Here is a 26,345-nt window from a genome sequence, read left to right as displayed (position 1 = left end):
ACTAAACAACAGTAGTCAAATTCATGCTTGTTACATTGTCATGCATTTACCAAATCAAGCTTGTCACAACAAAATGCTGTACCAGAGGCAGTGTCTCATGAGGCCTCTTCTGGACCTTTTCTGACTTTTGTCAGTGCATTTAAGAAGTAATATAGTTCTCCCATATTTTTCATATCGCATTAAGCCATGTTAGTATAAAATTGTAGAATTTCTGGTTATAATCACGCGTGTGTCATATGAATAAAATGAAGGAAGTTCAACATAACCTCCCTGCTTTTATGTTCTTTATGATGCATTACAAACTCAGCCCTCAATGTATCTTGCTAATTTCAAATGCACTTGCACACACCCAGGTGTAACTATGTCCCTGCACACCATTCAGAACTGTGCCGCTTAAACGATATTGACACTTGATCTTCCTGTAAAGCTGTCTCACTTCACACTTCTCTCGATTAAATTTCAACTACCACTTGCCTGCCACTTCTGCATGCCATTCAATCTATAAGTATCCTATTCGTGGCTTGCCATACCTCCAAGATCTGTGTCGTCCGCAAATTTTTAAATTTTACCCTGCACAACCCATATCCAAGTTATTAATATATATTTTTTTTCAACTGAGATCTTATTACTTGTCCTTGGGAACCAACATCATCCAGAAGGAAAAGCAGTTCTTTACACTTTGAGAAGAATTGTAAAAATTGTCTGAAGAAGGGTTTTGGCCCGAAACGTTGCCTATTTCCTTCGCTCCATAGATGCTGCCGCACCCGCTGAGTTTCTCCAACGCTTTGTCTACCGTAAAATAGCTATTCTTCTGTTAAATACCCCATCCCCCCCCAAAAAAAGGACAAAAAAGGAGATCAACAGTTTCAAAGCAATTACTTCCAAGGCATTTCTAATCAACAAAATCATTCAGAAAGGCTATAAATGTTGTGACAACTTGTTGAATACCTTTATACAGCATTAAGCATTACAATACTTGAGCCAATTCCATGTCCCTCCACCTTTAATCTCTGGTCTTAAATTTTGCGGGCTAGCTTTTCAATCTGCTCAATTATCACATAAAAAGCTGGATAGTTAAACACAATTTGCCCTTCACAAATCTGTCAGACTCTCATCTATTTACTCAAGGTTTTCCACATTTTCCCTGATTGTTGTTTCTAAGAACTTACCCACCGTCAAATTAAAGTGACCAGTCTATAGTTGCAGGCTTTTTGATCGGGTGTCACAGTTGTTTGCTGACATTTCCCTACATCTAAGGAGGAGTGAAAGAGAATGACAAGTCCTTCTGCAATTTCCACCAAGAAACACATTCCGCAATTTCCACACTACCTTCAGTACCCTATAAAAGAATTGCCAACCGATCTAGTATCTCCCCCCTTATAATTTTTCATGCTATCTCTGATCATAACGGTATTCCAATCTGCCGAGATCTTGGCAAAGTTTGCTTCTTTGGAGAAAACCATTACAAAGCGTTCATGTGCCCATAACCATTACAAAGTGCTCATACAGCAATTCTCTCTGTCGCAATCTCTGCTTTTACTATGCACTTGCTGTTTACAGGCCAATGCAACACTATTGATTTCCTTTTTATGTTAATTGTCTTTCTGCACTGTCTTATTATTGTTTTTGCCTTGCTTCTTGGCCAATTTATAGATTATTTAGTTGTTCATTTGACGTGCCATTCATATCACCTACTTCTTGTTCTTTGCCATCACCTGAACTCTGACTTTCTGTCCTGTAACCTATCTTTATGGGAATGTAATTACCGTAGTCTGTACTTGAAACATCCCTTTAAGGTCAACTATGGCTGCGAGCGGCCTCGGAACCGGACAGCAGAACTCGACGCCACCTCAGTGTCTTCTGCTCACCTCTGGCAGTGCTCTCCGTCTGAACATCTCTCACTGCTGCTCGCCGGCTTCGTTCTTGTCAGCCGCTTCCTGCAAATCCTTAAATTCAACAGCCGTGTAACCTAAATTGGTCCCTTAATCGCGCTGTCGGAATTTAAGGATTTGCGGGAAGCGGCTGACATGAGTGAGGCCGGCGAGCGGCAGGAGTGAGGTTTTCAGACGGAGAGCACTGCCAGAGGTGAGCGGGGGCCGGCAGAAGGAGCTGAGGTGGTGGCCGCTCGTAGCCACCCAAGTTACTTCTCCCCCCGGCCACAATGCGGTGGCTCCGCGCCCGGAGTGTCTGGGCAAGTGAGTTGCTGGCATGATCCCCGACCCCCTCCTTCTCAACGCTCCTGCCCTCCCCACAACTTTAGCCCGGGCTAGACTCCCCACACGCCGTGAAAGGAAGTCTCCCCTCAGCGGCGCTGTCCTTTTACAGCCGCTTCCCATCAGCTGCCAGCAATGAGGGATAGACTTGGTTATCCCTCAGTACCTCAACATCGTTCTTGATGTTGCTGTACTGAGGGACAGGGGTGGAAATCCGGGGTGGTACAGGGGGACACACGTTCCCCCCCCCCCCTGCTTTGAGAGGTGGGGGACGAATCCGCCCATGTTTTGTAATTCTGACTTTATCAACTGCTTTTTAAGGGTTGAAACGGCCCGTACGCGGGGCCTTTCAGCGCTCGGCGCGGCTTAAAAACAAGCTGCTACATCGAGGCGATCGAGGCTCCCGATGTTGAAGCCCCCACCGGCCGATGAAAGACCCCGTGAACAGGCCGATTCAAGCCCCACGATTCAGGGCTGACAAAGCTGCTGTTGCCCTCGACCGAAGCCTCGTGTGTGTGCGCATGCGCGTGTGTATGCGCATGTGCGCGTGGCCGCCAAGAAATTGTGTCCCCCGTATGTTTTGACAGCGATTTCCGTGCCTGCTGAGGGATAGCCAAGTCTATCTTTCTTGGCTAACAGCCTTCCAATTTCGGCTTCCAAGACACATGCAAATTTTCGTGCCTTATTTTTGGGTAAAAAATAGCGTCTTCATTGCCGGGAAATACGGTATTTAAAAACATATAGCACCACAAAATTTACGTACCACATCATTTGAACACGAACTCCATTCTTCTTTCTATGTTTCTTAAGATACTCTTAAGATAATGGCAATCCATGTTTGAAAAATCCGCCAAGAAACTTGCGCTGCGCATGCTCAGTACTGCAAAGGAAGAATTTCAGCTGCCTTCGGTCCCCTGAAAATTGACGGCTTGAAGCAGCATCGACGGCACGTCAGCTGCACAGACCTTCACATGTTACATGTACTGCGGATGAAAGGCACGGAGAATTATACCTATCAGGCATTATTCTCCCATGCCTTTACTATTTATATTTAATAATTACCATTTTATTATTTTAGTCCGGGTAGGCAGTGCCTACCTTGCCTACCCTGACGGCACGTGCCTGCTAAGTATATTCCCATTTGCATTCATTTTCCCTCTCATTCCTTGGAACCAGATCCAGAGTCTTTATTGCTGGGCCAAAAACACTCTGTTCATGGAGGCTGCCCTGAACACAATTCGGAAATGTCTCCCCTTGACGTTTTTCTTACTGTTAATACAAAATCCAATGGAATCGAAAGTATAGGAAGATGTTGCATCTTTCAAGTTCAAGAAATGCACTGAAGGGCAATGCAATTTATACTTGACTTTACATTTTTATTCTTAAGTACACTAGAATCACATACCCTTGCAATTTTCTTTTGAAAGGTATGCATCCCATAATGTATTCCGTACAAGAAGCTATGCTTGGAAGACCACGGTGGGTTCGAACTGGAACAGATATCTGTTATTACAAGTAAGCATTGTGATTATATTGGTGCAAGAATATATTTATTTGTTACTGGACTAAGTGGGACCCGTTGGGTCCCCAAATGCAATATTCCACCTCTCCACCAATTCCAATATTGCTGGCCAGTGAGGGGGGGGGGGGCTTTCTGGAGCGCTAGCATGGTGTTGTGGGACGAATGGATTCTTGGGCTGGCAGCTCAGACACTGAGACCACTTACACTCACACTCACACTCACACTCACACACTCACACACACACATTCTCACTCTCACACAGACACACTCACAGACACTCACACTCACAGACACTCACACTCAGACACTCACACTCACAGACACACTCACACAGACACACACACACATACATACATACATACACACACATTCACTGACTCACACGCTATATATATGGCAGTAAACTTTCTTGAATACTCACACGGCTGAGCGCGGCCTCTCCACTTTGGGGCTTCTGCAGTCAGAGGCACTTCCGCAATCAGCGTGACCTCTGCACTCACCGGAAATTATGCAATCAGCGGGACCTCTGCACTCACCGGAATTTACGCAATCAGCGCGACCTGTCCACTAAGCGGAAGTCACAAAATGAGCAGGACTTTTGAACCAAATTCAGTCGGACCTAATAAAGCATTTATTCCTTCCAAACACAGTCAGACCTAATAAAGCATTGCAGTTTCAAGCACAGGCAGGGCAGCAGGCCAAACAACTCATGGCATTGTCATTAAGGGCTAACAAATCATTTATTACAAGTACATTGCAGACTCACAGTTCAGTTGATTCTCAGCTAAGAATGAGAGTCGTGGCCTCTCCCTCACGATCTTGCAGAGTGACTGAGTCACATCCAGGCATCCTGAGTTTTTTTGTCCTGCCCCCCCCCCCCCCCCCACCCCGTAAGGAGCGGTACCTTCATCGCTGCGAGTGATAAGCGAGAGAAAAAATCCTAGCGGCCTGCTCAGTGGAGGAGGACTGTGAGTAAGATGGCCAAAAATCATAGCGATATATGGTAGCGTTTTTTCTAAAATCAATATACAACGCAGACAGGAAGTGGCCAAGATGAAAATTTTAATTATATAGATTTCTATTTATTCAGTTTATTATGCATAAAAAACTGAAATATGTTATTGTCTTACCATGAAATTATTGTTTTTTTAAAGAAGAAACAATGTTTATTTATTTAGTTTCATCTAGCCATACTCACAGATGAAGTCATGTATTTTATTTGTTGTTTAATAGAGTCGTAGAGTCATACAGGATGGCAACGGGCTCTAAACCTTCTTATTCCATATACCTGACCAAACTTCTTTTAAATGTTGTTATAGTACCTGCCTTAACTACCTGCTCTGGCAGCTTGTTCCATATACCCACCATCTTCTGTGGAAAAAGTTGCCCTTCAGGTTCCAATTAAATCTTTCTCCTTTCATCTTAAACCTATGTCCTCATGTTCTTGATTCACTTACTCTAGGTAAAAGACTCTGTGTGTTCACCATTTCGATTCTCATCAAGACCTTATGCACCTCTATTAGATTACCTCTCAGCCTCCTGCACACCAAGGAATAAAGTCCCAGCTTTCCCAACCTCAATATATTTGAAGCCCTGGCAATATCCTTGAAAGCTTCTTGAATTTCTTCCTGCTTAATTACATTCTTGCTATAGCAGGGCGACCAAAACTAAACAATAATTGAAGTGTGGCCTCACCAATGTATTAATACCCTGACTGATGAAGGCCAATGTATCAAAAGCCTTCTTTACCAATCTGTCTATCTGTGGCACCAGATTCAGAACACTATGTCCCTGCCCTCCTAGATACATCTGCTTTACAACAATTGCCAGGGCACTGCCGTTCATTGTGAAGTTCCTGCCCTGGTTTAACTTCATAAAATGCAAGACCATGTACTTATCTGCATTAACCTCCATATACCTATCCTCTGCCCATTTCTCCAACTGATCAAGATCCTGCTGTAACTTTAGGTAATCATCATTGCTGTCCACAGTACCACCCATTTCAATGTCATCTACAAACTTACTAATCATGCCTTGTACATTTTCTTGGTGGAGAACAATGTGTTATCTTACAACCGGAGTCATTGTCGGGTCTTCGGAGTATTGATATTTACATTACTAGTTAATCTCAGGTTTATCGTGCATTTTTGTGAAGTTTCGGGATATCAGCAAAACTGTAGGATCTTCGGAGTTCTTAGAAAATACACACCTTGCATTTAATTTTATATGATAAGACCATCATGCAAACCAACTTCCCTTCTATCTACATTTCACGGTGTCTCAGCAAGGCTGCCAGTATAATCAAGAACCAGTCTCACCCTGGTCACTCTTCTTCTTTCGTGTGGCGTGCACAGCCTAAAGTTGTTGGACAACTTGTTCTATTTGATCTCCCGTTTGTGCACATCAAGTTGATTGCATTAGTTGAAACAGGGCGGACCACGTGAAGGTTGCAATCTTCCACCCCACCCTGGTCCACTCCTTCTCTACTCTCTCATCAGTCAAGAGGAGCAGATGTTTGAAAAAGCATACCACCAGATTCGGGGACAGTTTCTTCCCAGCTGTTATCGGCAGCACAGTGGCACAGTGCCTTACAGTGCCAGGGAACCAAGTTTGATTCTGACTATGGGTGCTGTCTGTACGGAGTTTGTACATTCCCCCTGTGACTGTGGGTTTTCTCCAGATGCTCCAGTTCCCTCCCACAGTGCAATGGTGTACAGGTTTGCAGGTTAATTGGCTTAGATAAGATTGTAAAATTGTCCTCATTGTGCGTAGGATAGTGTTAGTAGACTGGTGATTGCAGGACGGTGGGCCGAAGGGCTTGGAATGTTGCAAAAGAAAAAAAAGCTTGAATGTCTCTTGAGGTAGCAGAAATCGATGCCAGACTGGCACGCTTAAGATTATGACATTGTTTAATTAATGGTATTGAATCTCAAGAGTCCACCGTCCTCAATATAGATGATAACAAAATAGTATTTCCCTTTCTAGCTAAATACAAGTCATCAATGAGTCAAATTCAAAAGATTTAAGGTTCATAAATACCTGTAGACTTAGCTGCTCTCTTGAGTATTCACTTTTTCTAAGAAAATATACTTGCATTAGAATATTTTCACTTTCAATAATCAAGTTGATTTAAATTGAGATATTAAGGAGCAGCAGAAAAAAGGTAAAATGCAAGTGAGAATGTCTGAGAGCAGATCTGGCAACATCTGTGTATGGGGAAACAGTTAGTACTTGGGACCTTAATCTCTAGTCAGAAAGGATCTTTCTTCCTATACTTGTTATTTCAAGGTATCTTTGATTTTAAAATATAAAGGCTTGTAGTTAATTAGCTCGTTTATTTTTAAAGAACTACCCAGTGTTTCGATCTTCAGCTACCCTATAAGTCTCATAACATTGTTCCATTTGTTTATAAATTTCCAGTTAAACTCAAATTAGAGCTAATACTTAACAGCACAAGTATTTTTAATTAGACTTCTGTTCCTCCATTGCCAATCAGCTGCTACAGTCTAGAGGCAACAATTTAAACTGCGGCATCACACTCCTTGAGGTGATTAATTGTTGTTACTGTATTAAAGTATTTTCTTATTTTTCCTTCGTCTCTTTTCTTTCTTAATCTGTTTTCTCTTTACCTGTCTTTTTCTGTATCTGAGTTAAATTGAATTCAGCTTCTAGATGGCAATGTCCAATAGAGATATTTTCAATATGGTACAACCTATATTTAATGGGGGGGGGGGTGGTGGCTATACAACATTAACATCATAACTTTAATCTTCTGTTAATAACAACAAATCACAGGAGGTTTATAGTCCAAAATAACCTTGGGAACAGCATTTTCCAATTGGCAAGTTACTCCAGGTGCAGTTGTACAGGGCCCTGGTGAGACCGCACCTGGAATACTGTGTGCAATTTTGGTATCCTAATTTGAGGAAAGACTTTATTGCTATTGATGGAGTGCAGTGTATATTCACCAGGTTAATTCCCAGGATGGCAGGACTGACATGATGAATGAGTCGATTGGGCTTGTATTCGCTGGAATTTAGAAGGATGGGATGACATATGATAGAAACATATAACATTCAGAAATATTTGTGGAATTTCTTGCCACAGAGGGCAGTGGAGGCCAAATCACTGGATGGATTTAAGAGAGAGTTAGATAGACTGGACTATTGCAACTCACTTCTCCTTGGCATCAGCTCCACCTACATCAACCGACTCCAACTGGTCCAGAACGCAGCCGCCCGACTCATCACCCACACCAAATCCTGGCATCACATCACTCCAGTCCTCAAACAACTTCACTGGCTTCCCATCTCCCACCGGATCACCTACAAAATCCTTATCCTCACCTACAAAGCCCTCCACCATCTGCCCTCCCCCATATCTCACTGACCACCTCTCCCCCTACCAACCCTCACGGTCCCTCAGATCCACATCAGCTTGTCTCCTCTCCATCCACAAGTCCAACCTCCGCAGTTTTGGGGACAGAGCCTTCTCCAGGGCAGCTCCCAGGCTCTGGAACTCCCTCCCCCAACTGATCCACAATTCCGTGTCCCTCACCATCTTCCAGTCCCTCCTCAAGACCCATCTCTTCACCTCTGCCTATCCTTAGCCCCACGTCCCCCTCCCTTTTCATCTGTGCATTAATTGCCTCATATTGTGTTTTGAATTGAATTCTGTCTTTACATTGTGATTACTAGTCATGTCTCTACTATTTATTTCATTCCCCTTACATGTTTTTCCTCTACCTGCTAAATTTTTGTAAGGTGTCCTTGAGACTCTTGAAAGGCGCCCATAAATAAAATTTATTATTATTATTATTATAGAGCTCTAGGGGCTAGTGGAATCAAGGGATATGGGGAGAAGGCAGGCACGGGTTATTGATTGGGGACGATCAGCCATGATCGCAATGAATGGCGGTGCTGGCTCGAAGGGCCGAATGGCCTCCTCCTGCACCTACGTAAGAATTTCTCTCTCTCTCTCTCTCTCTCTCCCTCTCCCTCTCCCTCTCCCTCTCTCCCTCTCTCTCTCCTTCCCTCGCTCTCTCCCCCTCTCTCACCCTCCCTCTCTCTCTCCCTCTCTCCCTCTCTCTCTCTCTCTCCCCCTCCCTACCTCTCTCTCTCCCTCTCTCTCTCTCTCTCTCTCCCCCTCCCTCCCTCTCTCTCTCCCCCTCCCTCCCTCTCTCTCTCCCCCTCCCTCTCCCCCTCCCTCCCTCTCTCTCTCCCCCTCCCTCCCTCTCTCTCTCCCCCTCCCTCCCTCTCTCTCTCCCCCTCCCTCCCTCTCTCTCTCCCCCCAGTACCAACTGACACAGGGAACTCTTTTCTGGGTTTCCCTCTTGTGTTTGAAGGGCTTTAAACTAGAGGGTATCTGGGGGGCTAGATTTAAGGTGATTCCAAAAATGTAGTGCTCTTTTCTGGATATTTATTATCAGTGGGTATCTGCCCAGTTCCGCCCTACATGTGTTTGTTGGTGTTTTCCTTTGGATACGGAGGGTGTTCCGACAAAATTCCGCATGCAGGGCCTCTGTTGTTTGTTTTTCCCATTTACTATAACTATGGTGACTGAGCGGACCCCATACTTCACTACCATAAAGCGCGATAGGCTGGATTACACTGTCAAATATTTTAAGCCAGATTTTAATTGGGATTTGGATGTTGTAGAATCTTCTTTTTATTGCATACAGAGCTCTTCGAGCTTTCTCTTTTAGTGCATTCACTGCCATATTGAAGTTCCCTGATGCTGAAATAGTTAGACCAAGGTAAGTATAGCTCATAGTGTGTTCGATAACAGTACCATTGTGAGTAAATTTGTATTTATCTTCCTGGCATCTGGGTCTTTTCTGAAAAATCATGATGTTGGTTTTCTTTAGATTTACTGCCAGGGCCTAATTTTGGCAGTACTCATCAAGTAGGTCCAACTGTTGCTGCAGCCCCTGTTCTGTGGGGGACAGCAGAACCAAGTCATCCGCATAAAACAGGAATTTTACATCTCCGTCCAGAAGACAGAGGCCCGGCGCTGTGCTCTGGTCCAACTTTACTGCCAAATCGTTGATATATACATTAAACAGTGTCGGGCTCAGATTGCAGCCTTGCCGGACGCCTCTTCTCTGGGCGAAGAAATCAGTGCATTTGTCCCCAATTTTAACGCCACATTCATTATTCAGATACATTGATTTGATAAGGTTATATACCTTTCCTCCTATACCACAGCCGAGGAGTTTGTAATAGAGCCCTTCATGCCAAATAGAGTCAAATGCTCTCTTTCTCTCTCATATTTTTGAAGTGGGATATTTGCAAGGACGTTGTCAAGATTGGAAAGGTTTGGATATTGGTTAACCTGGGTTGTTTTCTTTGGTACAGAGAAGATTAAAGAGCTTTCCTTTAAAGACAAAACACCAGCATGTTTCTATATTATCTTATTTCTAAATTCCTTAGCCTATTTATAAAATAAGCATACATTCATTTTCAAGATAAACAAGCAGGAAAGGTCAACTTTTACTGGTTTCACTAAGCAGGGGGAACACCAAACGGAGCAAGCGATTCATTTACTACAAGGTGTTAATCAGGAAATTGAAGCTGCTCCATGCAAATTAGATTTCAACCTGGTACATCTGAGTTGATTATCTGATCCATTTCAATTGAAGCAGCTTGTTGTCCTAAAATGGTGTCAATGACCTAGCTATCTGCAATCAATACACTGAAAATAGCAAATTATGAACTGAGATATTTTAACATCATTATCCCTTTCCTTTGTAGGAATCATTTTTCCAGAAGTTCAATTGCAGCTGGGGGTCTGAAAGGAAAATCATATTACACTCTGACATTTACAATGACTTTTACTCATAAGGATGATGTGTGTTATTTTGCTTATCACTATCCATATACATACTCTACCTTGCAGGTAATGTACACAAAATACTGAGTAGGAATAACGAATTTGAAACTGGATAATGCTTGCACATTCTATCGTGGTGGTTAAACACTGTTGTCTTCAAAATATAATTTCTGTTTTAAGAAGCAAGATGTTGAGAGTTTATTTTTAGTTTTGTGTTGATTTGCACGTAGACATTTTGAAATGTACTTGTCTATTGTCTAAGGTAGACAACAATGCTGGAGAAACTCAGCGGGTGAGGCAGCTTCTCATAGATGCTGCCTCACCCGCTGAGTTTCTCCAGCATTTTTGTCTACCTTCGATTTTTCCAGCATCTGCAGTTCCTTCTTAAACATGTTTATTGACTAAGATCAGTTAAGATTTTCAGATTCTGAGATTTTGATTATTTTATAACAAACAAAAGAAAGAGGAACAACCTTCAGGCCCCTCAAGCCTACTCTAACATTCAATAAGATCATAATTAAACAAATCTTTGGCACTCTGCTCCACTTTCTGATTCTGTTTCTGATTCACCATCACCCATCACGTCAGTCTCAGTCTTTCATATGATTATTTACACCCATGAATTAGTCTGAAGAAGGGTCTCGACCTGAAACGTCACCCATTCTTTATTTCCAGAGATGCTGCCTGTCCCGCTGAGTTACTCCAGCATTTTGTGTCTATCTGGTTTATACCCATGATCTTGGTGCATAGAATTTAAGAGATTCACAATCGTCTCAAGGAAGGATTCACTCTTCATTGCCATTTTGAAAGGTTGACTCATCCTATCACTCTGAACTCCTTCACAAGGAGAAAGATTTCATAGCCACTGGGTCACTCAAAATCCTATGCTTCAGTAACTCCCACATTCTTCTAAACTCTAGAAAGCATGCGTCACATCTAGATTTGATACCGTTTCAGCATTTTTCATATAATTATTTGTCAACACATAAATCAGTATTTATGTTGAAGAATGGAAAGGGAAATGGAGCAAGCTATTCAAGATGGCTGCTCAACCTGTTCAAGATCTTTTTTGTAGAAAACTGTAATTGTTACATCTACAGACAGTCTGTCCGATGTGCACAAGGTCAGCACTAACTAAGAATTGAAATTCAGAATATAAACATAATGTTAATGGGTTAAATAACTCTTAAGATTTTTCTTTCCCCTTTTTAAGATGCATATACAAAAATTGGAGGCACTACATGATCCTCAGCAGATTTATTTTCGAAGGGATTCAATTTGTGAGACATTGGGAGGGAACCCTTGCCCTGTACTGACCATTACATCCATGCCCGAGTCCAAGTCCTGGGAGAACCTACACCAGTTCAGTAAGTAATTGATATGTTAATCTCAAATTCATCTTGACAGTTCATTTCCTTTTACTGTGAATGCATTTTGAATTTGATCTCAAGTCACTTGTCTTATTATTTTAAGCAAACGTATGGGAAGATCCATTCACTGGTACTATTTGGTATCTCACTCAAGTGCCAATTTTTAATATGAAACCTTGTCAGTGTTCGGTGATAGATTCCTTAAATTGATGTGGCCAAGTCCAGCTCTGTTACCTCTTTAGCATTTGCATATTCCAACAATGATTATTGCAAAAACAATGAATGATAATGGGATTAATGCTTCTCTCCTTCAATGTATCTTAGATCAACTAACTGAGTATATACAGGGTGGCACAGTGGCAAAGCTAGCAGAGCTGCCGCCTCCCAACTGCAGCCTCAAATCTCCAGTGACCTGGGTTCAACCCGACCTATGTTTGCACATTCTCCCTGCGACCATGTGGGTTTCCTCCCACATCCCATAGACATTTAAGTTGACCGGATAATTGGCCACTAATTTGCTCTTGATATGCAGATAGAATGATAGCATCTGGGGAGAGTTGATGGGAACATGAGAATAATAAAATGGGTTAAAGTAGGATTAAGGATGGTGGTTTGAAGCTTAGCATGGACTCACTGGGCAAAAAGCCTATTTCCATACCGTCTCAGATCAGCGCTGAGTTAAATGTTCTTTATAGTGGTGGATTTGCTGGCACTGCCAACCCTATATTATTACTAGCCTTAACCATAGTCCCTCATTGCATTAAAAAGTGAAGCCAAACTCAGGCCGAAAATGATTTTTATAAGTATAGTCCATTCATAATAGATGGTCTCCACCTCTGGAGTATTGAACCATACACCATGGTTCCTATCCTCCAGCTCTGCCTCAGTACATTACTCTCTCCGTGATATAATTGGGCTAAGTAGATTAGGAAGTATTTTAAATGGAAAAAAAAAATGTAAGTAACAATTATCCTGTTGATCTTTGGTTTAAGTCAAGTCAAGTCACTTTTATTTATATAGCACATTTAAAAAACAACTCTCGTTGGCCAAAGTGCTTTACATTGGTATAAGAATAGTATAACAAACAACAGTGGTTCATAGATTAAATACAAACATTTAATCACTACATACATATAGCCCTCGCTCAGAGGACGTCAGGAAAGGCTTGGGAGTAGAGATGAGTTTTTAGTCTCGACTTAAAGGAGTCGATAGAGAGGGCAGTTCTGATGGGAAGAGGGATGCTGTTCCACAGTCTAGGAACTGCAACCGCAAAGGCGTGGTCGCCCCTGAGTTTATGCCTAGATCGCGGGATGTTCAGCAACCCCAAGTCGGCCGATCTGAGGGACCTGGAGGTGGTGTGGTGGGTAAGCAGACTTTTAATGTAGGTGGGGGCAAGCCCATTGAGGGCTTTGTAGACATAAAGGAGGATCTTGAAATTTATCTTGAAGTTTAAACCAGCATCTGCAGTTCCTTCCTACACAAGTATCTTACTTTCTACATTTGGTACTTGGATTCTTTATTTGACTATTGAACATACACATTGAGTGGAATGCCCTCCATATGTTTGGGACAAAGACCCATCATTAATTTATTTGCCTCTGTACTCCACAATTTGAGATTTGTAGTAGAAAAAAATCACATGTGGTTAAAGTGCACATTGTCAGATTTTATTAAAGGGTATTTTTATACATTTTGGTTTTACCATGTAGACATTACAGCTGTGTTTATACATAACCCCCCCACCCCCCTTTTGGTTGAAATGCTAGGAAATATTATTTTAAAAAAATAGGCAAGGCTATGTTTTACTTGCATTATCAACCATTTTATCAAATTATCAAAAAGATTAAACAGAAAGCCTCTGCAGACTGATCACCTATAAAGTGGGATTAGGATTTAATTATACTGGTTAATGACCAGTTTCCAATTTACTAGTATCCTGCTTTAATGTCAAGTGCTTGTAAAGGTAAAGCTTCCAGAAAAATATTATTGGTACTAGAGGGTCGGTGGGGGCGCTGCGAGCCGGCTGCCCTACCAGCAGCGTGTTAGTTTGTTCTACTTTTTTTGTTTTTTTAGGATGTCCCAATGTGTGTTTTTAATGTTTCTCGGTAAGGGGGAAACCGCTTCGGTCACCTCCTCCATGGAGAGGCGACTTTTTCCATGTCGACTCCCTCGCGGCCTAACACAAAGAATCGATGCGGCCTTTCCCGGAGTTGGGCCCCAGGCTTCAGCAGCGGGCGCAGCGTAGGCTTTTTCATCGCGGATCGGGCGCGCGCTCGCCGGGGGTTGCTGGAAGGGAGTGCTCCGTTCGCTGTGGTGCTTCCAGCTGGCGCGGTGTCCGGAGCCTGGGATCCCTCGTTAGGGTCCCCGGAAGAGAAGAGCTCCGACCGTCGGCCCGCGGCCTACTTCTAACTGCGGGCGCGGCGGGGACTTACTATCCGCAGCGGGATCCCTCGCCGGGGATCCCTGGAGAAGAGCTCCGACCGCCGGCCCTGCGGTCTGCGGTGCTTCTAACTGCGAGGCGGCGGGGACTTTAGATCATCGACCGCCGGCCTGCGGCCTACACCATCTTAAAGCCGCGGTCTCCGGTAGGGAAGCATCGATTCAGGACTTACCTTGTCTGCACATCTGGCCGCCCGCAACTGTGACTGCGGAGGGTTGTGATCCTGACCACGGGGGAGAATGGAGGAGGACTGACTAAACTTTGTGCCTTCCACCACAGTGAGGAATGCTGTGGTGGTTGTTTGTGTTCAATTTTTATTGTGTATTGTGTGTTTTTTTATTGTACCGCTGCTGGCAAGTTCATTTCACTGCACTTTATTGTGCACGTGATGAATAAATCTGACTTGACTTGACTACTGTTATGTTCTGACTTCATTGTGGTGCATATTACTGTCATATAATTTCATGGTTCCTGGTCACCTCAAATTTTCCCTAAATGATCGTAAATCAAGGCTACCGAGGGAGGCTGAATGTTTTGTATGGACCCTTTTTTTGTCTTGTCATGCTATATGATTATAGATAAGTAAAGCTGTGGTTCAAATATATAACGTACATTAAAAAAAATGTTTGCAGGAAATCGGCCTTACATATTCTTAACATCTCGTGTCCATCCTGGAGAGAGCAACTCCAGCTGGGTGATGAAAGGAACTTTGGAATTTTTAATGAGCAATATTTTGACAGCTCAAAGCTTGCGGGACTCGTATATTTTTAAAATAGTCCCGATGCTGAACCCAGATGGAGTCATTAATGGAAGGTGAGATAATCTTTTCTATATATTAAGTTTAGAATATTAATGGTTGATGGTTAAATTGGGGTCAATCATCATGATGAAATATGTTCCTAATATTCCCTTTTTATATTTTTTAGAATTCAGCTGGTAATTTTCTGTCATATTCCCTTCTCTAATCACCTCTCTGAGCTCCCAGTTTACTTGTTTGCAATCACACAAATGTGTACACATGTGTGTAGATAATGATGAACAAGGAAAGCTCCTGAAGATATAATCTGAAAATCCTTCGCAGGACAGGCTGCATTATGAGAAGGAAAATAAGAACTAACATTTCAGGTCTCAACATTTTCTGATAAACCTGAACTGTTCTTTAGCCTGAACTGTTAGTTCTGTTCTCTTCTCACAGATGAGCCTGGCGAAGTGATCATCAGAGACAGGAGAATCCAGATTAAAAAGCAGGCATTGTATTTGTCTTTACTTTAGACAACAAGTAAATATTTCAGAAATACAGGAAACCAATGTTTTTAAGAAAGCTCCTGGACTGGATAAAAAACGTCATCTGTGGAAAAAGAAGCGGGTTAATGTTTCAGGTTGAAAATTGTTTACCATTAATGTTAAACAACTGCACATGAATATTTCTACCTATTTATTTTGGATTTCTGTTTTCCTTTTTTTTCTGGCTATTATAGTTTGCATTCTGGGATTCTAAAAGAAAACTTAAGAAATGGAGTCAGGAGCAGGGTATTCCACCCTTCATCCTGCTTTGCCATTAAATCATGACTGATTTAGTACCTCAGCATTACTTTAACGCTCTTTGCTTCTTCACTATCTAAAAATCTATTGTTCACTGTCTTGAATATGTTCATGGATTGACCTTCTGCAACGTTCTTGAATGGGGAATTCCAAAGGTTCACTCGTCATCTCTTCCTAAGTGGTTGATTCCTTATCTTGGGACTGTGAACTCCCAGCCAGTGGAAACATTATCCCTATGTTTACCCTGTCAAGCCCTTTAAGAATTTTGCACTTGCATTAGGAACGTGGCACCTCTACTCAAGCAAGTAGAGGGATGATACAGGGATCTTTTATATCAAGAAAGAATTGAGAGATTAAGGTAAGCACTGGATATTAGACTGCTGAACCACCAAAGATTGTTCTAAAATATTTATCCAGTAAACAATGGATGTTGTAGTTGAGAAGAAAGATGTTGGAGAGTTATTAAGCCTCCCCCTTTTCCAGCTTTCCTCTCCCCCCCCCCCCCCCCACCCCCCCCCCCAAACTATATTGTGCCTTTCCAAAAGCCTCGTCAATGCCACAATTGTATCTGCCTCCACCATTATCTCTGGCATGCGTTCCAGGCCTCACCACTCTGTAAAAAAAAAAAAAACTTCCTCGCACATCTCCGATAAACTTCCTCCTTCCTAAGATTTAAAATGATGTTGCCAGGATTAGAGGGTCTGAGCTATAGGGAGGTTGAGTAGGCTGGGTCTCTATTACTTGGAGCATAGGAGGATGAGGGGTGATCTTACAGAGGTGTATAAAATCATGAGGAATAAATCGGGTAGATGTGCAAAATCTGATGCCCAGGCTAAGGGAATCGAGGACCAAAGGACACAGGTTCAAGGTGAAGGAGAAAAGATTTAATAGGAATCTGAGGGGTAACTTTTTCACACAAAGGATGGTCGGTGTTTGGAACAAGCTGCCAGAGGAGGTAGTTGAGGCTGTGGGACTATCCCAATGTTTCAGAAACAGTTCGACAGGCACATGGATAGGACAAGTTTGGAGGGATATGGACCAAACGGCGTCAGGTGTGATGAGTGTAGCTGGGACATGTTGGCCGGTGTGGACAAATTTGGCTGAAGAGCCTCTTTCCACACTATCACTCTATGACTCTATCAATCCTACCTTATAGCTACGTTCTCTTGTTTGGACATATCCACCCTGGAAAAAAAGTTCTGACTGCCCTATCTATGCCTCTCATAATTTTATATACTTCTATCAAGTAACCTCAACCTTCAGCCATATGATTATACGTGGGATTGAGATTAATATTTATGCCAATATGTTCCATATTTTTCTTGTAGAATCAGCAAAATACTTAATGCAGATGAGAGGTGAAGAAATAAATGCTAAACCTAAGAAGGAATAGTTACTGAAAAGTATTTTCATACTTCTGTTTTTTTTTGTAGCCATCGCTGCTCACTAAGTGGAGAAGATCTCAACCGTCAATGGTTAACCCCTCACCCTGAACTTCATCCAACGATTTACCATACCAAGGGCTTGCTGCAGTACCTTGCCAGTATACAACGTACCCCCCTGGTATGTAGCCAAGGAATACGATAGAATTCTATAAATGCAGTCAGAAACAATATTGGATTTGCCTTATTTCACATCTTAAGTGCATCCAGAAAAAAAAAATCCTGTTGGTGGGGTAAATGAAACTGTGTAGCACCACCATTTAAGCACCACCATTTAAGCACTCACAACTTCTGTGTTTTTTTTTTTAAATGTTGGTACAGTTGAGTCAGAAAGCTCCCATTTTGCTTTTGCTATGAATCACACTCATTTGTGTGCAATTTCATATGGAGTTTTAAATGGAGCATTTGTTTCCTGCAGTTAAAGCTTTTTTTAAATAACATCTTACAACATTGATTGGAAATTCCGTCTTGATATGATTTTCATACTGTTACATCTTGGGTATAATCCATAATTTTCCTTAATGCCAATACTTTTGAAACAAACTTTTAGAAATATTGAGGTAGAAATAGAATTAAAATAGAATTCTATCCAATTGTTTGCCTAAGTAAAACTATTTTTAAACCATTCAAACAGAAGTATAGTTTTTTAAACAATCTAATTTAAAAATGGTTGAAATACCATAATGAAATTATTCATAACCAAATTAATATGAGCATTATATCCATAAGGGTTTGTATATATGTAGCAGGACCTGTGACCATATTATAATGGGTGAAAAAATGGGGATCATTTGGTATAATTGCATGTGCATTTTAGCATACTATATTCTTTCCTTATATATTTCGATCATGGATCATCAGTGTTTACTTGCTACCAAAATGTAGTTTTTCCAGTCTTATGAATAAACCCATATATTTAAAGATGGGAGAAAGAAAGTTAGGGTCAATAACATTGTAAAATTCTTGTGATAAATAAAAATGTAAATTTGATGACTGCAATATATGCCCAGAAATTTCACATTTGAGGGCTGACGCACAATTCATTAATTGGTGAATAGATGTCACCTGGTTCTCAATTCAGAGGCTGGGTTCAGAAGGCAGCAACCAAAAGCTTAAACCAGCTTAAAGCTGTAGCGATGAGTAGGGGTAACATTCGTTCTTGGATAGTTGGAGGTTAGAATCGGGGGAGGGAAATTGGAATGCTGGCATTAACATTGGCGTGTAAGGGAAATTTGGATTCTGGTGTTCATATTGGGGTGGTGCAGAGGAAGACTGGGATATCAGCTGATTATTAGAGAGACTGTGGATTGAGAGATGATGGTACCAGATCAAGTGGTGCCAGCCTTTTTGTAATTAGCACAAAATGCCCAGATACCACAAAATATATAAAATTCTTAAAGGATTGGACAGGCTAGATGCAGGAAAAATGTTCCCGATGTTGGGGGAGTCCAGAACCAGGGTCACAGTTTAAGAATAAGGGGTAGGCCATTTAGGACTGAGATGAGGAAAATCTTCTTCACCCAGAGAGTTGTGAAACTGTGGGATTCTCTGCCACAGAAAGCAGTAGAGGCCAATTCACTGGATGTTTTCAAGAGAGAGTTAGATTTAGCTCTTTAGGGCTAAAGGAATCAAGGGATATGGGGTAAAAGCAGGAACGGGATACTGATTTTAGATGATCAGCCATGATCATATTGAATGGCTCGAAGGGCCGAATGGCCTGCTCCTGCACCTATTTTTCTGTTCCAATGTTTAAAATACACTTTGCATTATACTATTCCCGATGACAGTGAAGCACACTTGCTGCTACTCTTGCAATTAATAATTGTCAAATCATTAATAGGCAAGGTTGGCTTTATTTCAGTACTGAGATGTTCGAAAGCTGCAAAGCGTGAGTTTTAATTGACCAGAACCCAAATTTAATTTGATTTTTTTAATCTTAATTTTTTTTCAGTGCATGTTGAAAACAACTAACCATAAACTGTTGTCACTTTTTGCCATTTTTCTTTAAATCTTTAGGATTTGTACCAAAATTTAATATCTAGATACATGTATATGCATGTTATAACTTTATATGGATGAAAGGCTAGTGGGGTGGTATTTTATTTGCAGTTAAAATTGTGAAGCAATTATTTCAAATAAATATACAATGCATACCATAGGTGAAAAACATTTATAAAGGTGTACTATTTTTAATACATTGTTTTAATAAATGTAACAATGATATTAATTGTGAAATGGAAAAGGTAACCAGTTGTAGGTCATAATGTAATTATTGTAAGTTGCATGTATGTGGCTGTTTACTTAATGCATTGACAGACTGAGCAGTGAAGGGTCATTTAAAGTAATGAATGAGATGTCCATTGATTTCTGATTCTGGGAACAGGGTTGATCTGTTATGAGGAAAGTGCTAGAAATTTTAATGCAATCAAATTTTTACTTGATTTTCCTAATTATGTCAAAAATTAATATTATTGAGAGGTCAAGGCAGGAAAGAACTGGAACCTGTGGTGGGTGTGATTGGAGGAATTGTTTCTGTCGATAAGCCAAGGTTGTGGTTTATTTAGTTTTAACTGAAGTCTGAGATGGCAGTGTTTGTACTTTATAATAGACATGAGTTGGAGCTTGGGTCGTTCGTGTTATTTATGTACCCTGGTAAAATGTCAAAGGATGGAGTTTTGACTATTGTAGCGATGTTTAGCAGTATTTAGGCTATGGAAGGGAAGGCTCAGTCGTGCACTTGTCAGGAAGATTGTAGCCATTGTTTGATGTTTTATTATTTGTACAATAAAACTAAAATATCAGACAATTGCTGTACTGAAGAAAACTTTCATGTTCCTCGTGTTCAATATTAGTGCTTCGATAGATCAGTGGAGAAAACCACCTTGGAATAAACAAATATTATGCATAGATCAACCATTTGTAGAATAATGAAACAATTACTTGGAGTACTTTACATCTGACTTCCAAAGCTTCTGGCATCTTGAGATTCATAAGTAGTGAACACCTACATTTTAGAGAAACATCATTGTCATTAAGAAAAAGCTGAGTATTTCTACACATTTTAGTCAAGTCTTCAAGAATTGCCTTTGGTCAATCAAACTTATCTTGCATCCATGTGGTGCACAGGAAAAGAAGGGGGGATAGGGAGGTGTCTATAAAAATGGGGAAGTCAATGTTCATATTGTTGAGTTGTAAGCTACCCACGGGGAATATGAGGTATTGTTCCTCCAGTTTTCATGTGGCCTCACTCTGGCAATTGAGAAGGCCAGAATGGGAAGGGGAGTTAAAATGGTTAGCAACCAGTGGATTCATTTCACATCTTCACATTATTGGGCAGGGTAAATGGAGTTTTACTCTGCGTGTCACTGTATTAACGTTCTTGGGAATACCCAATGCTAACACAAACTTATCCCTATTTCAAAACTTTCATTCCTCAGCTAGGTAGAATATTCATCAGAAAAACGTGCCATTGGTTTGATAAAGTACTATATTGGGGGGGAAAAGTGAACTTATTAAAAACTAATTCTGCTTCCTCTTATGAGTTAATTCTTCATAAAATTCCATTGATCTGAATTGCCAGCACCAATCTCTGTGCTTTGGATGATTCATTGGAAACATTCATTTTTCCTGCATATGTCAAGGACAATGCAGCTAGGTGACCCTGGCACACTCAGTGATAATATTTCACTATAATTGTTAAAAATAACTCGAGTTCCTTCTAATTCTTTGGCCCCTCGTCTTATTAGTGACATATATTTTGATGGTAAAGTTTCTCCTTTTAACATTATCAGACTTGCTGAGCTGAGGAAAGCTGTAAGCAGACAGGGTACGGGGGAAAGAGTGTTAGTGGCCAGGTCTCAATCGATTCCTTGAAGTTTCATCACTGGCCTCCAACTGCCAGCATAAAGATGGACATGAAAATATGACAAAATATGACAAAAGATCAATAAATAGAAATGATTGTAGTCGTTGTTTGTGATGGAGCAATCGGGAGCTGGTGGTCTGGTATGTTCACAGGCTGAGAAGTCATTGGATGAATTGGTTGACCTCATGGTCAACTCTGCATGGTGCTCAGATGTGGCAGTCCTATCCAACTCCTGCTCTCCACACCTCGAACACATGGTGGTGAAGTGCCGTCCCTTCTACCTACCGAGGGAATTCACCTCCATCATCCTGACCGAGGTCTACATCACACCCCAGGCAGATGTCCATCTGGCACTGGGGGAGCTACACGCCATGGTCAACAAGCGCCAGAAGGCTTACTCCGAGGCGTTTACCACCATAGCCGGGGATTTCAACAAAGCCAACCTAAAGAAATCACTCCCTAACTTCCACCAACATGTCTCCTGCAGCACCAGAGGACCAAACACCCTCGACCACTGCTACACGACCAGCAAGGATGCCTATCGCTCTATCCCTCACCCTCACTTCGGTAAATCCGACCATACTGAGGTGCTGCTTCTTCCTGACTACAGGCAGCAATTGAAGAGAGCACCCCCAGAGGTGAGGACTGTACAGAGCTGGTCGGGGGGTGGGGGGGGGGGGGGGGGGGGGAGGGGGCAGAGGAACAACTCCAGGACTGTTTGGAGTCTGTAGACTGGGCAATGTTCAGGGACTCGGCAACGGACCTGAATGAATTCGCCACAGTCGTTACAGACTTCATAAAGAAATGTGTGGAGGACTGCATCCCAACAAAAACCTTCCGAGTGTTTCCTAACCAGAAGCCTTGGATGAACCATGAGATCCAACTCTTCTGAAGACCAGACCCCAGGCATTCAGGTCTGGAGATACAGAGGTCTACAAGAAGTCCAGTTACGACCTTGGTAAGGCCATCAAAAAGGCTCAAAGGGACTTCTGCTCCAAGCTGGAGGATGAGACGGATGTTCGGCAACTGTGGCGGGGCTTGAATGCCATCACCTCCTACAAGGTGAAATCATGAGGCAGCTCAAATATCAGCGAAACATCACTCCCTGACGAGCTCAATGCATTTCACGCACGCTTTGATAGGGAGAACACTGATGCCTTCCCGAGCCCCATTCGCTGTGATGGTATTTCAGTCATAGTCACAGAGGCCGACATCAGAAGATCCTTCAGGGGCGTGAACCCTTGGAAAGCACCTGGACCTAATGGTGTACCCGGTCGTGTTCTAAAAACCTGTGCAGACCAACTGGCTGGAGTTTTTATGGACATTTTATGGACATTTTCAACCTCTCACTTCTGAGGTCTGAAGTTCCCACTTGCTTTAAAAGGGCATCAAGAAGAGCAAGGTGACGTGCCGCAATGACTATCGACCAGTGGCACTAACGTCTGTGGTGATGAAGTGCTTTGAGAGGTTGATTATGGCGCATATCAACTCCTACCTCAATAAGAACCTTGACCCACTGCAGTTTGCTTACCGCCACAACAGATCAATGGTGGATGCGTTGATCACTGGCTCTCCACTCCGCTCTGGACCACTTGGACAACAAAAAGTCATATGTCAGCCTGTTATTCATTGACTACAGCTCGGCATTTAATACCATCATCGCCTCCAAGCTGGACACCAAGCTCTCAGATCTGGGTCTGCTCGTCCCTCTGCAATTGGATCCTCGACTTCCTCATCCACAGACCACAGTCTGTCCGTATTGGTGGAAATGTGTCATCCTCGTTAACAATCAGCATGTAAGCACGTCAAGACTGCGTGCTCTGCCCCCTGCTGTACTCATGACTGCGTAGCCGGACATAGTGCGAACTCCATCATCAAGTTCACCGACGACACCACTGTTGTGGGACGAATCACTGATGGGGACGAGTCAAAGTGTAGAAATGAGATCGACTGATTGACCAAATGGTGCCAGCACAACAACCTGGCCCTCAACACCAGCAAAACCAAGGAATTGATTGTGGACTTTGGAAGGGGTAGGATAGGGACCCACAATCCCGTTTATATCATTGGGACGATGGTGGAACGGGTAAAAAAACTTCAAATTCCTGGGCGTGCATATTTCTGAAGATCTTTCCTGATCCCAGCACACTGATGCAATCATAAAGAAAGAACATCAGCGCCTCTACTTCCTGAGAAGATTACGGAGAGTGTCAAGGAGGACTCTCTCGAATTTCTACAGGTGCACAATAGAGAGCATGCTGACTGGTTGCATCGTGGCTTGGTTCGGCAACTTGAACGTCCAGGAGCGGAAAAGGATGCAGAAGGTTGTGTTCACTGCCCAGTCCATCATCGGCTCTGACCTCCCCACCGTCGAAGGGATCTTTCGTAGTAGCTGCCTCAAAAAGGCTGCCAACATCGTCAAAGGCCCACACCATCCTGGCCACACACTCATCTCTCTGTTGCCATGAGGCACAGGAGCCTAAAATCTGGTACATCCAGGTTCAGGAACAGCTTCTTCCCCACAGCAATCAGGCTAATAAATATGATATCAAACAAACTGAACTATAACAGCCTATTACACTTTATATGTTTATTGATGTGTATATATATGGTCTATGGTGTACAGACACAGTGAACTTTTATCTCCTGTTCTGTATTATGTTTACATATTCTGTTGTGCTGCAGCAAGCAAGAATTTCATTGTCCTATCTGGGACACATGACGATAAAACTCTCTTGACTCTTGAATGCTGCTCTATAGTAAATCCTTACTCAAGTTATTTTAATGGATACACTGATCTGTTCTGTATTATGCCTACAATATTCTGTTGTGCTGCAACAAGCAAGAATTACGTTGTCCTATCTGGGACACATGGCAATAAACTCTCTTGACTTGACGTGACTTGACTTGAATTAGTTGAGCCAACACCCAGGAGGTGGCCGAATGACCAAGTGAAAAGCATGGGAGTGGCTGAGGAGGATGGACAAATAAACAATTAACAAGTTAAAGCAAAAAATGTATTTAACTAAATAAAACAAATGAATTCCAGACAAAATTGTTTTTAAAATGATCAAGTTGGTTTCAGAACTTGGGAAATAAACTTGCAGTTGAGAAATTGGCTGGCAGCCACCCAGTGGTTCAATTATGTAATGACAGTGTCATGGTTCAGGTTGGTCTTCCCATCGTATGCACGGGTATTAATGTAGTACGATACATTAACAAAAACTGTGAAATGGTTTTGTCAAACAAACGGGTGGTGTATATGGATGTAATTAATTTTCATGTAAATGAAAGAGATTAATAATTATGTTGCCCATTGTTTCAACAGGTTTTTTGTGACTATCATGGTCATTCGCGCAAGAAAAATGTCTTCATGTATGGCTGCAGCATTAAGGAGACAATGTGGCAAACTGATGTTAGTGCTTCTTCTTGTGACCTTCAGGAAGACCTTGGATATAGGGTGCGTATGTGCTTGGCTGTCCATCCAATTTAAATGTTATTTTTCTAAATTTACAAGAACAAGTGATTATTTTTGCTCATGGCAGTATAGTAGCTAAAACTGCTGCTTTATTCAGTCAAAGAAGGCAGATAAGAATTGCTCGCATTTATATTATTTTACTATAATGCTGGAATACTTTCATTTATTACAAGGTGCTTTACTGATTATTGTTATTTTATGTGTTCCAAGAAAAAGGCTTTCAGAACTGCCTTAAGTATGGTTTATTAGCAACTCCCTTTAACTTGGCCTATCCATCACGTCTCAAAACTTCCAATCATTCCTTTATTAAATCTAGACTTGCCACTCCACTGCACACTTGATCAACCTTCCTTGAAGTACTCACTTAAAACAAAAGCTGTCATCCAAAAGCCTTGCTGCCTATATCTTGGCTTGCATTAAGTTCTGTTCACCCATTAACTTTGTGCTTGTTGACCATGGCTGACACTTGATAAAGAAGAACGCTAATGTCTGTTTCGGGCTTTCAATGATTTAATTCTACTTTATTGTCACATGTACTTTGGTATAATGAAATGCTTTATTTGCATACAACCCAGTAAAATAATTTTGTAGACCTCATCTAAACAGTACACAAAAGTCGCCACGTTTCTGGCACCGACAAAGTTACAAAAGTTCACCAAACGGTCCTATCTTCTGCCCGCAGCCGCACGTGGCAGCTGATGGCCCCCTGCCGTGCCCCCTTCGTTCTTGTTGGCTCCCCACCATGTAGCTCTCGGCGGCTCTCCTACTCGGAGGCACGAGACCCCTACCCTCTCAGTAATCCCCCTATGGTTTAAGCGCTCTCTCAACGGTTCCCCCTCACTCTCGACGGTACCCCTACATTCTCGGAGGTTGCTCGCGGTGGCCCTCCCCGTTCTTGGCGGTGCAGGTCCCGTCGATGTCGGTGGTTCTGGACCGAGTTTGGAGTCCCCAGTGGGTGAGCCAGACCTATCAGGCAGATCTCCCGTCCTTGGCGAGCCGGGCCTGCTGGTGGGCTTGGCTGTGGTTTGCTGGGATACTCTCAGCGCTTGACTTGTGCCCTGCTCCTCATGATGAATTTAATGATTCCACTGTTAACATTGCTCGCATTCTGAAATTTGTACCCTGAACATTTTCCTTTTTGAAGCCAAGCTCTCTCACCAATCATTTATCACCTTCCTTTATTCAAAGGATTTGGTTGTTGCTGATAAATGTGTATTTACCGCTCATTCTAAATTTCCTCTGATGTTTTGAGAGGGCATTTAAGAGTGAACGATTTTGGTGGGTCTGGACTCACAAATAGGCAAAGTAAGAATGGCCATATACTTATCCAAAACACCTTTAACATCATTATCACAGTCACCATTGCTGACACTTGATTTTTGTTTCGGATTTTTTTACCAAATTTTAAATTCTATATCTGTGGTGTAATTTGAAGAAGTGTCTTCAGATCATTTTTCTTTACTTTAGATGCTAGTTCAGAAACAAAAACACAATACTACCACATCTGATGTGGCTTGCTGTTTCCACCATTGGTGCCTTCCCTGTACTGACTACAATTGCATTTATTAAGCAAATAGACGCAAATACAGGCTCTGTGTGAATCTGTCATATGCAGTCATTAGCCATTCAGGTTCAAATGATG

The 26,345-nt window shown here is 42.1% G+C and overlaps 1 protein-coding gene across 4 annotated transcripts in view; it reads left to right on the top strand.

Annotated features, from left to right (window-relative positions):
• Window positions 1-26,345, top strand: part of agtpbp1 (ATP/GTP binding carboxypeptidase 1) — a 206,777-nt gene that overhangs the window by 141,322 nt on the left and 39,110 nt on the right. For all 4 annotated transcript variants that reach the window (XM_033017668.1, XM_033017669.1, XM_033017667.1 and 1 more), the window contains 6 exons: window positions 3,641-3,728; window positions 10,488-10,632; window positions 11,780-11,933; window positions 15,009-15,189; window positions 17,352-17,481; window positions 24,554-24,685. In XM_033017668.1, the coding sequence (XP_032873559.1) occupies window positions 3,641-3,728; window positions 10,488-10,632; window positions 11,780-11,933; window positions 15,009-15,189; window positions 17,352-17,481; window positions 24,554-24,685 (830 nt within the window). The remainder of the gene's footprint in view (window positions 1-3,640; window positions 3,729-10,487; window positions 10,633-11,779; window positions 11,934-15,008; window positions 15,190-17,351; window positions 17,482-24,553; window positions 24,686-26,345) is intronic.

The sequence above is a fragment of the Amblyraja radiata genome, chromosome 3, assembly GCF_010909765.2.
Source record: "Amblyraja radiata isolate CabotCenter1 chromosome 3, sAmbRad1.1.pri, whole genome shotgun sequence".
NCBI classification, from domain to species: domain Eukaryota; kingdom Metazoa; phylum Chordata; class Chondrichthyes; order Rajiformes; family Rajidae; genus Amblyraja; species Amblyraja radiata.
This window is presented reverse-complemented; position numbering and strand designations above follow the sequence as displayed.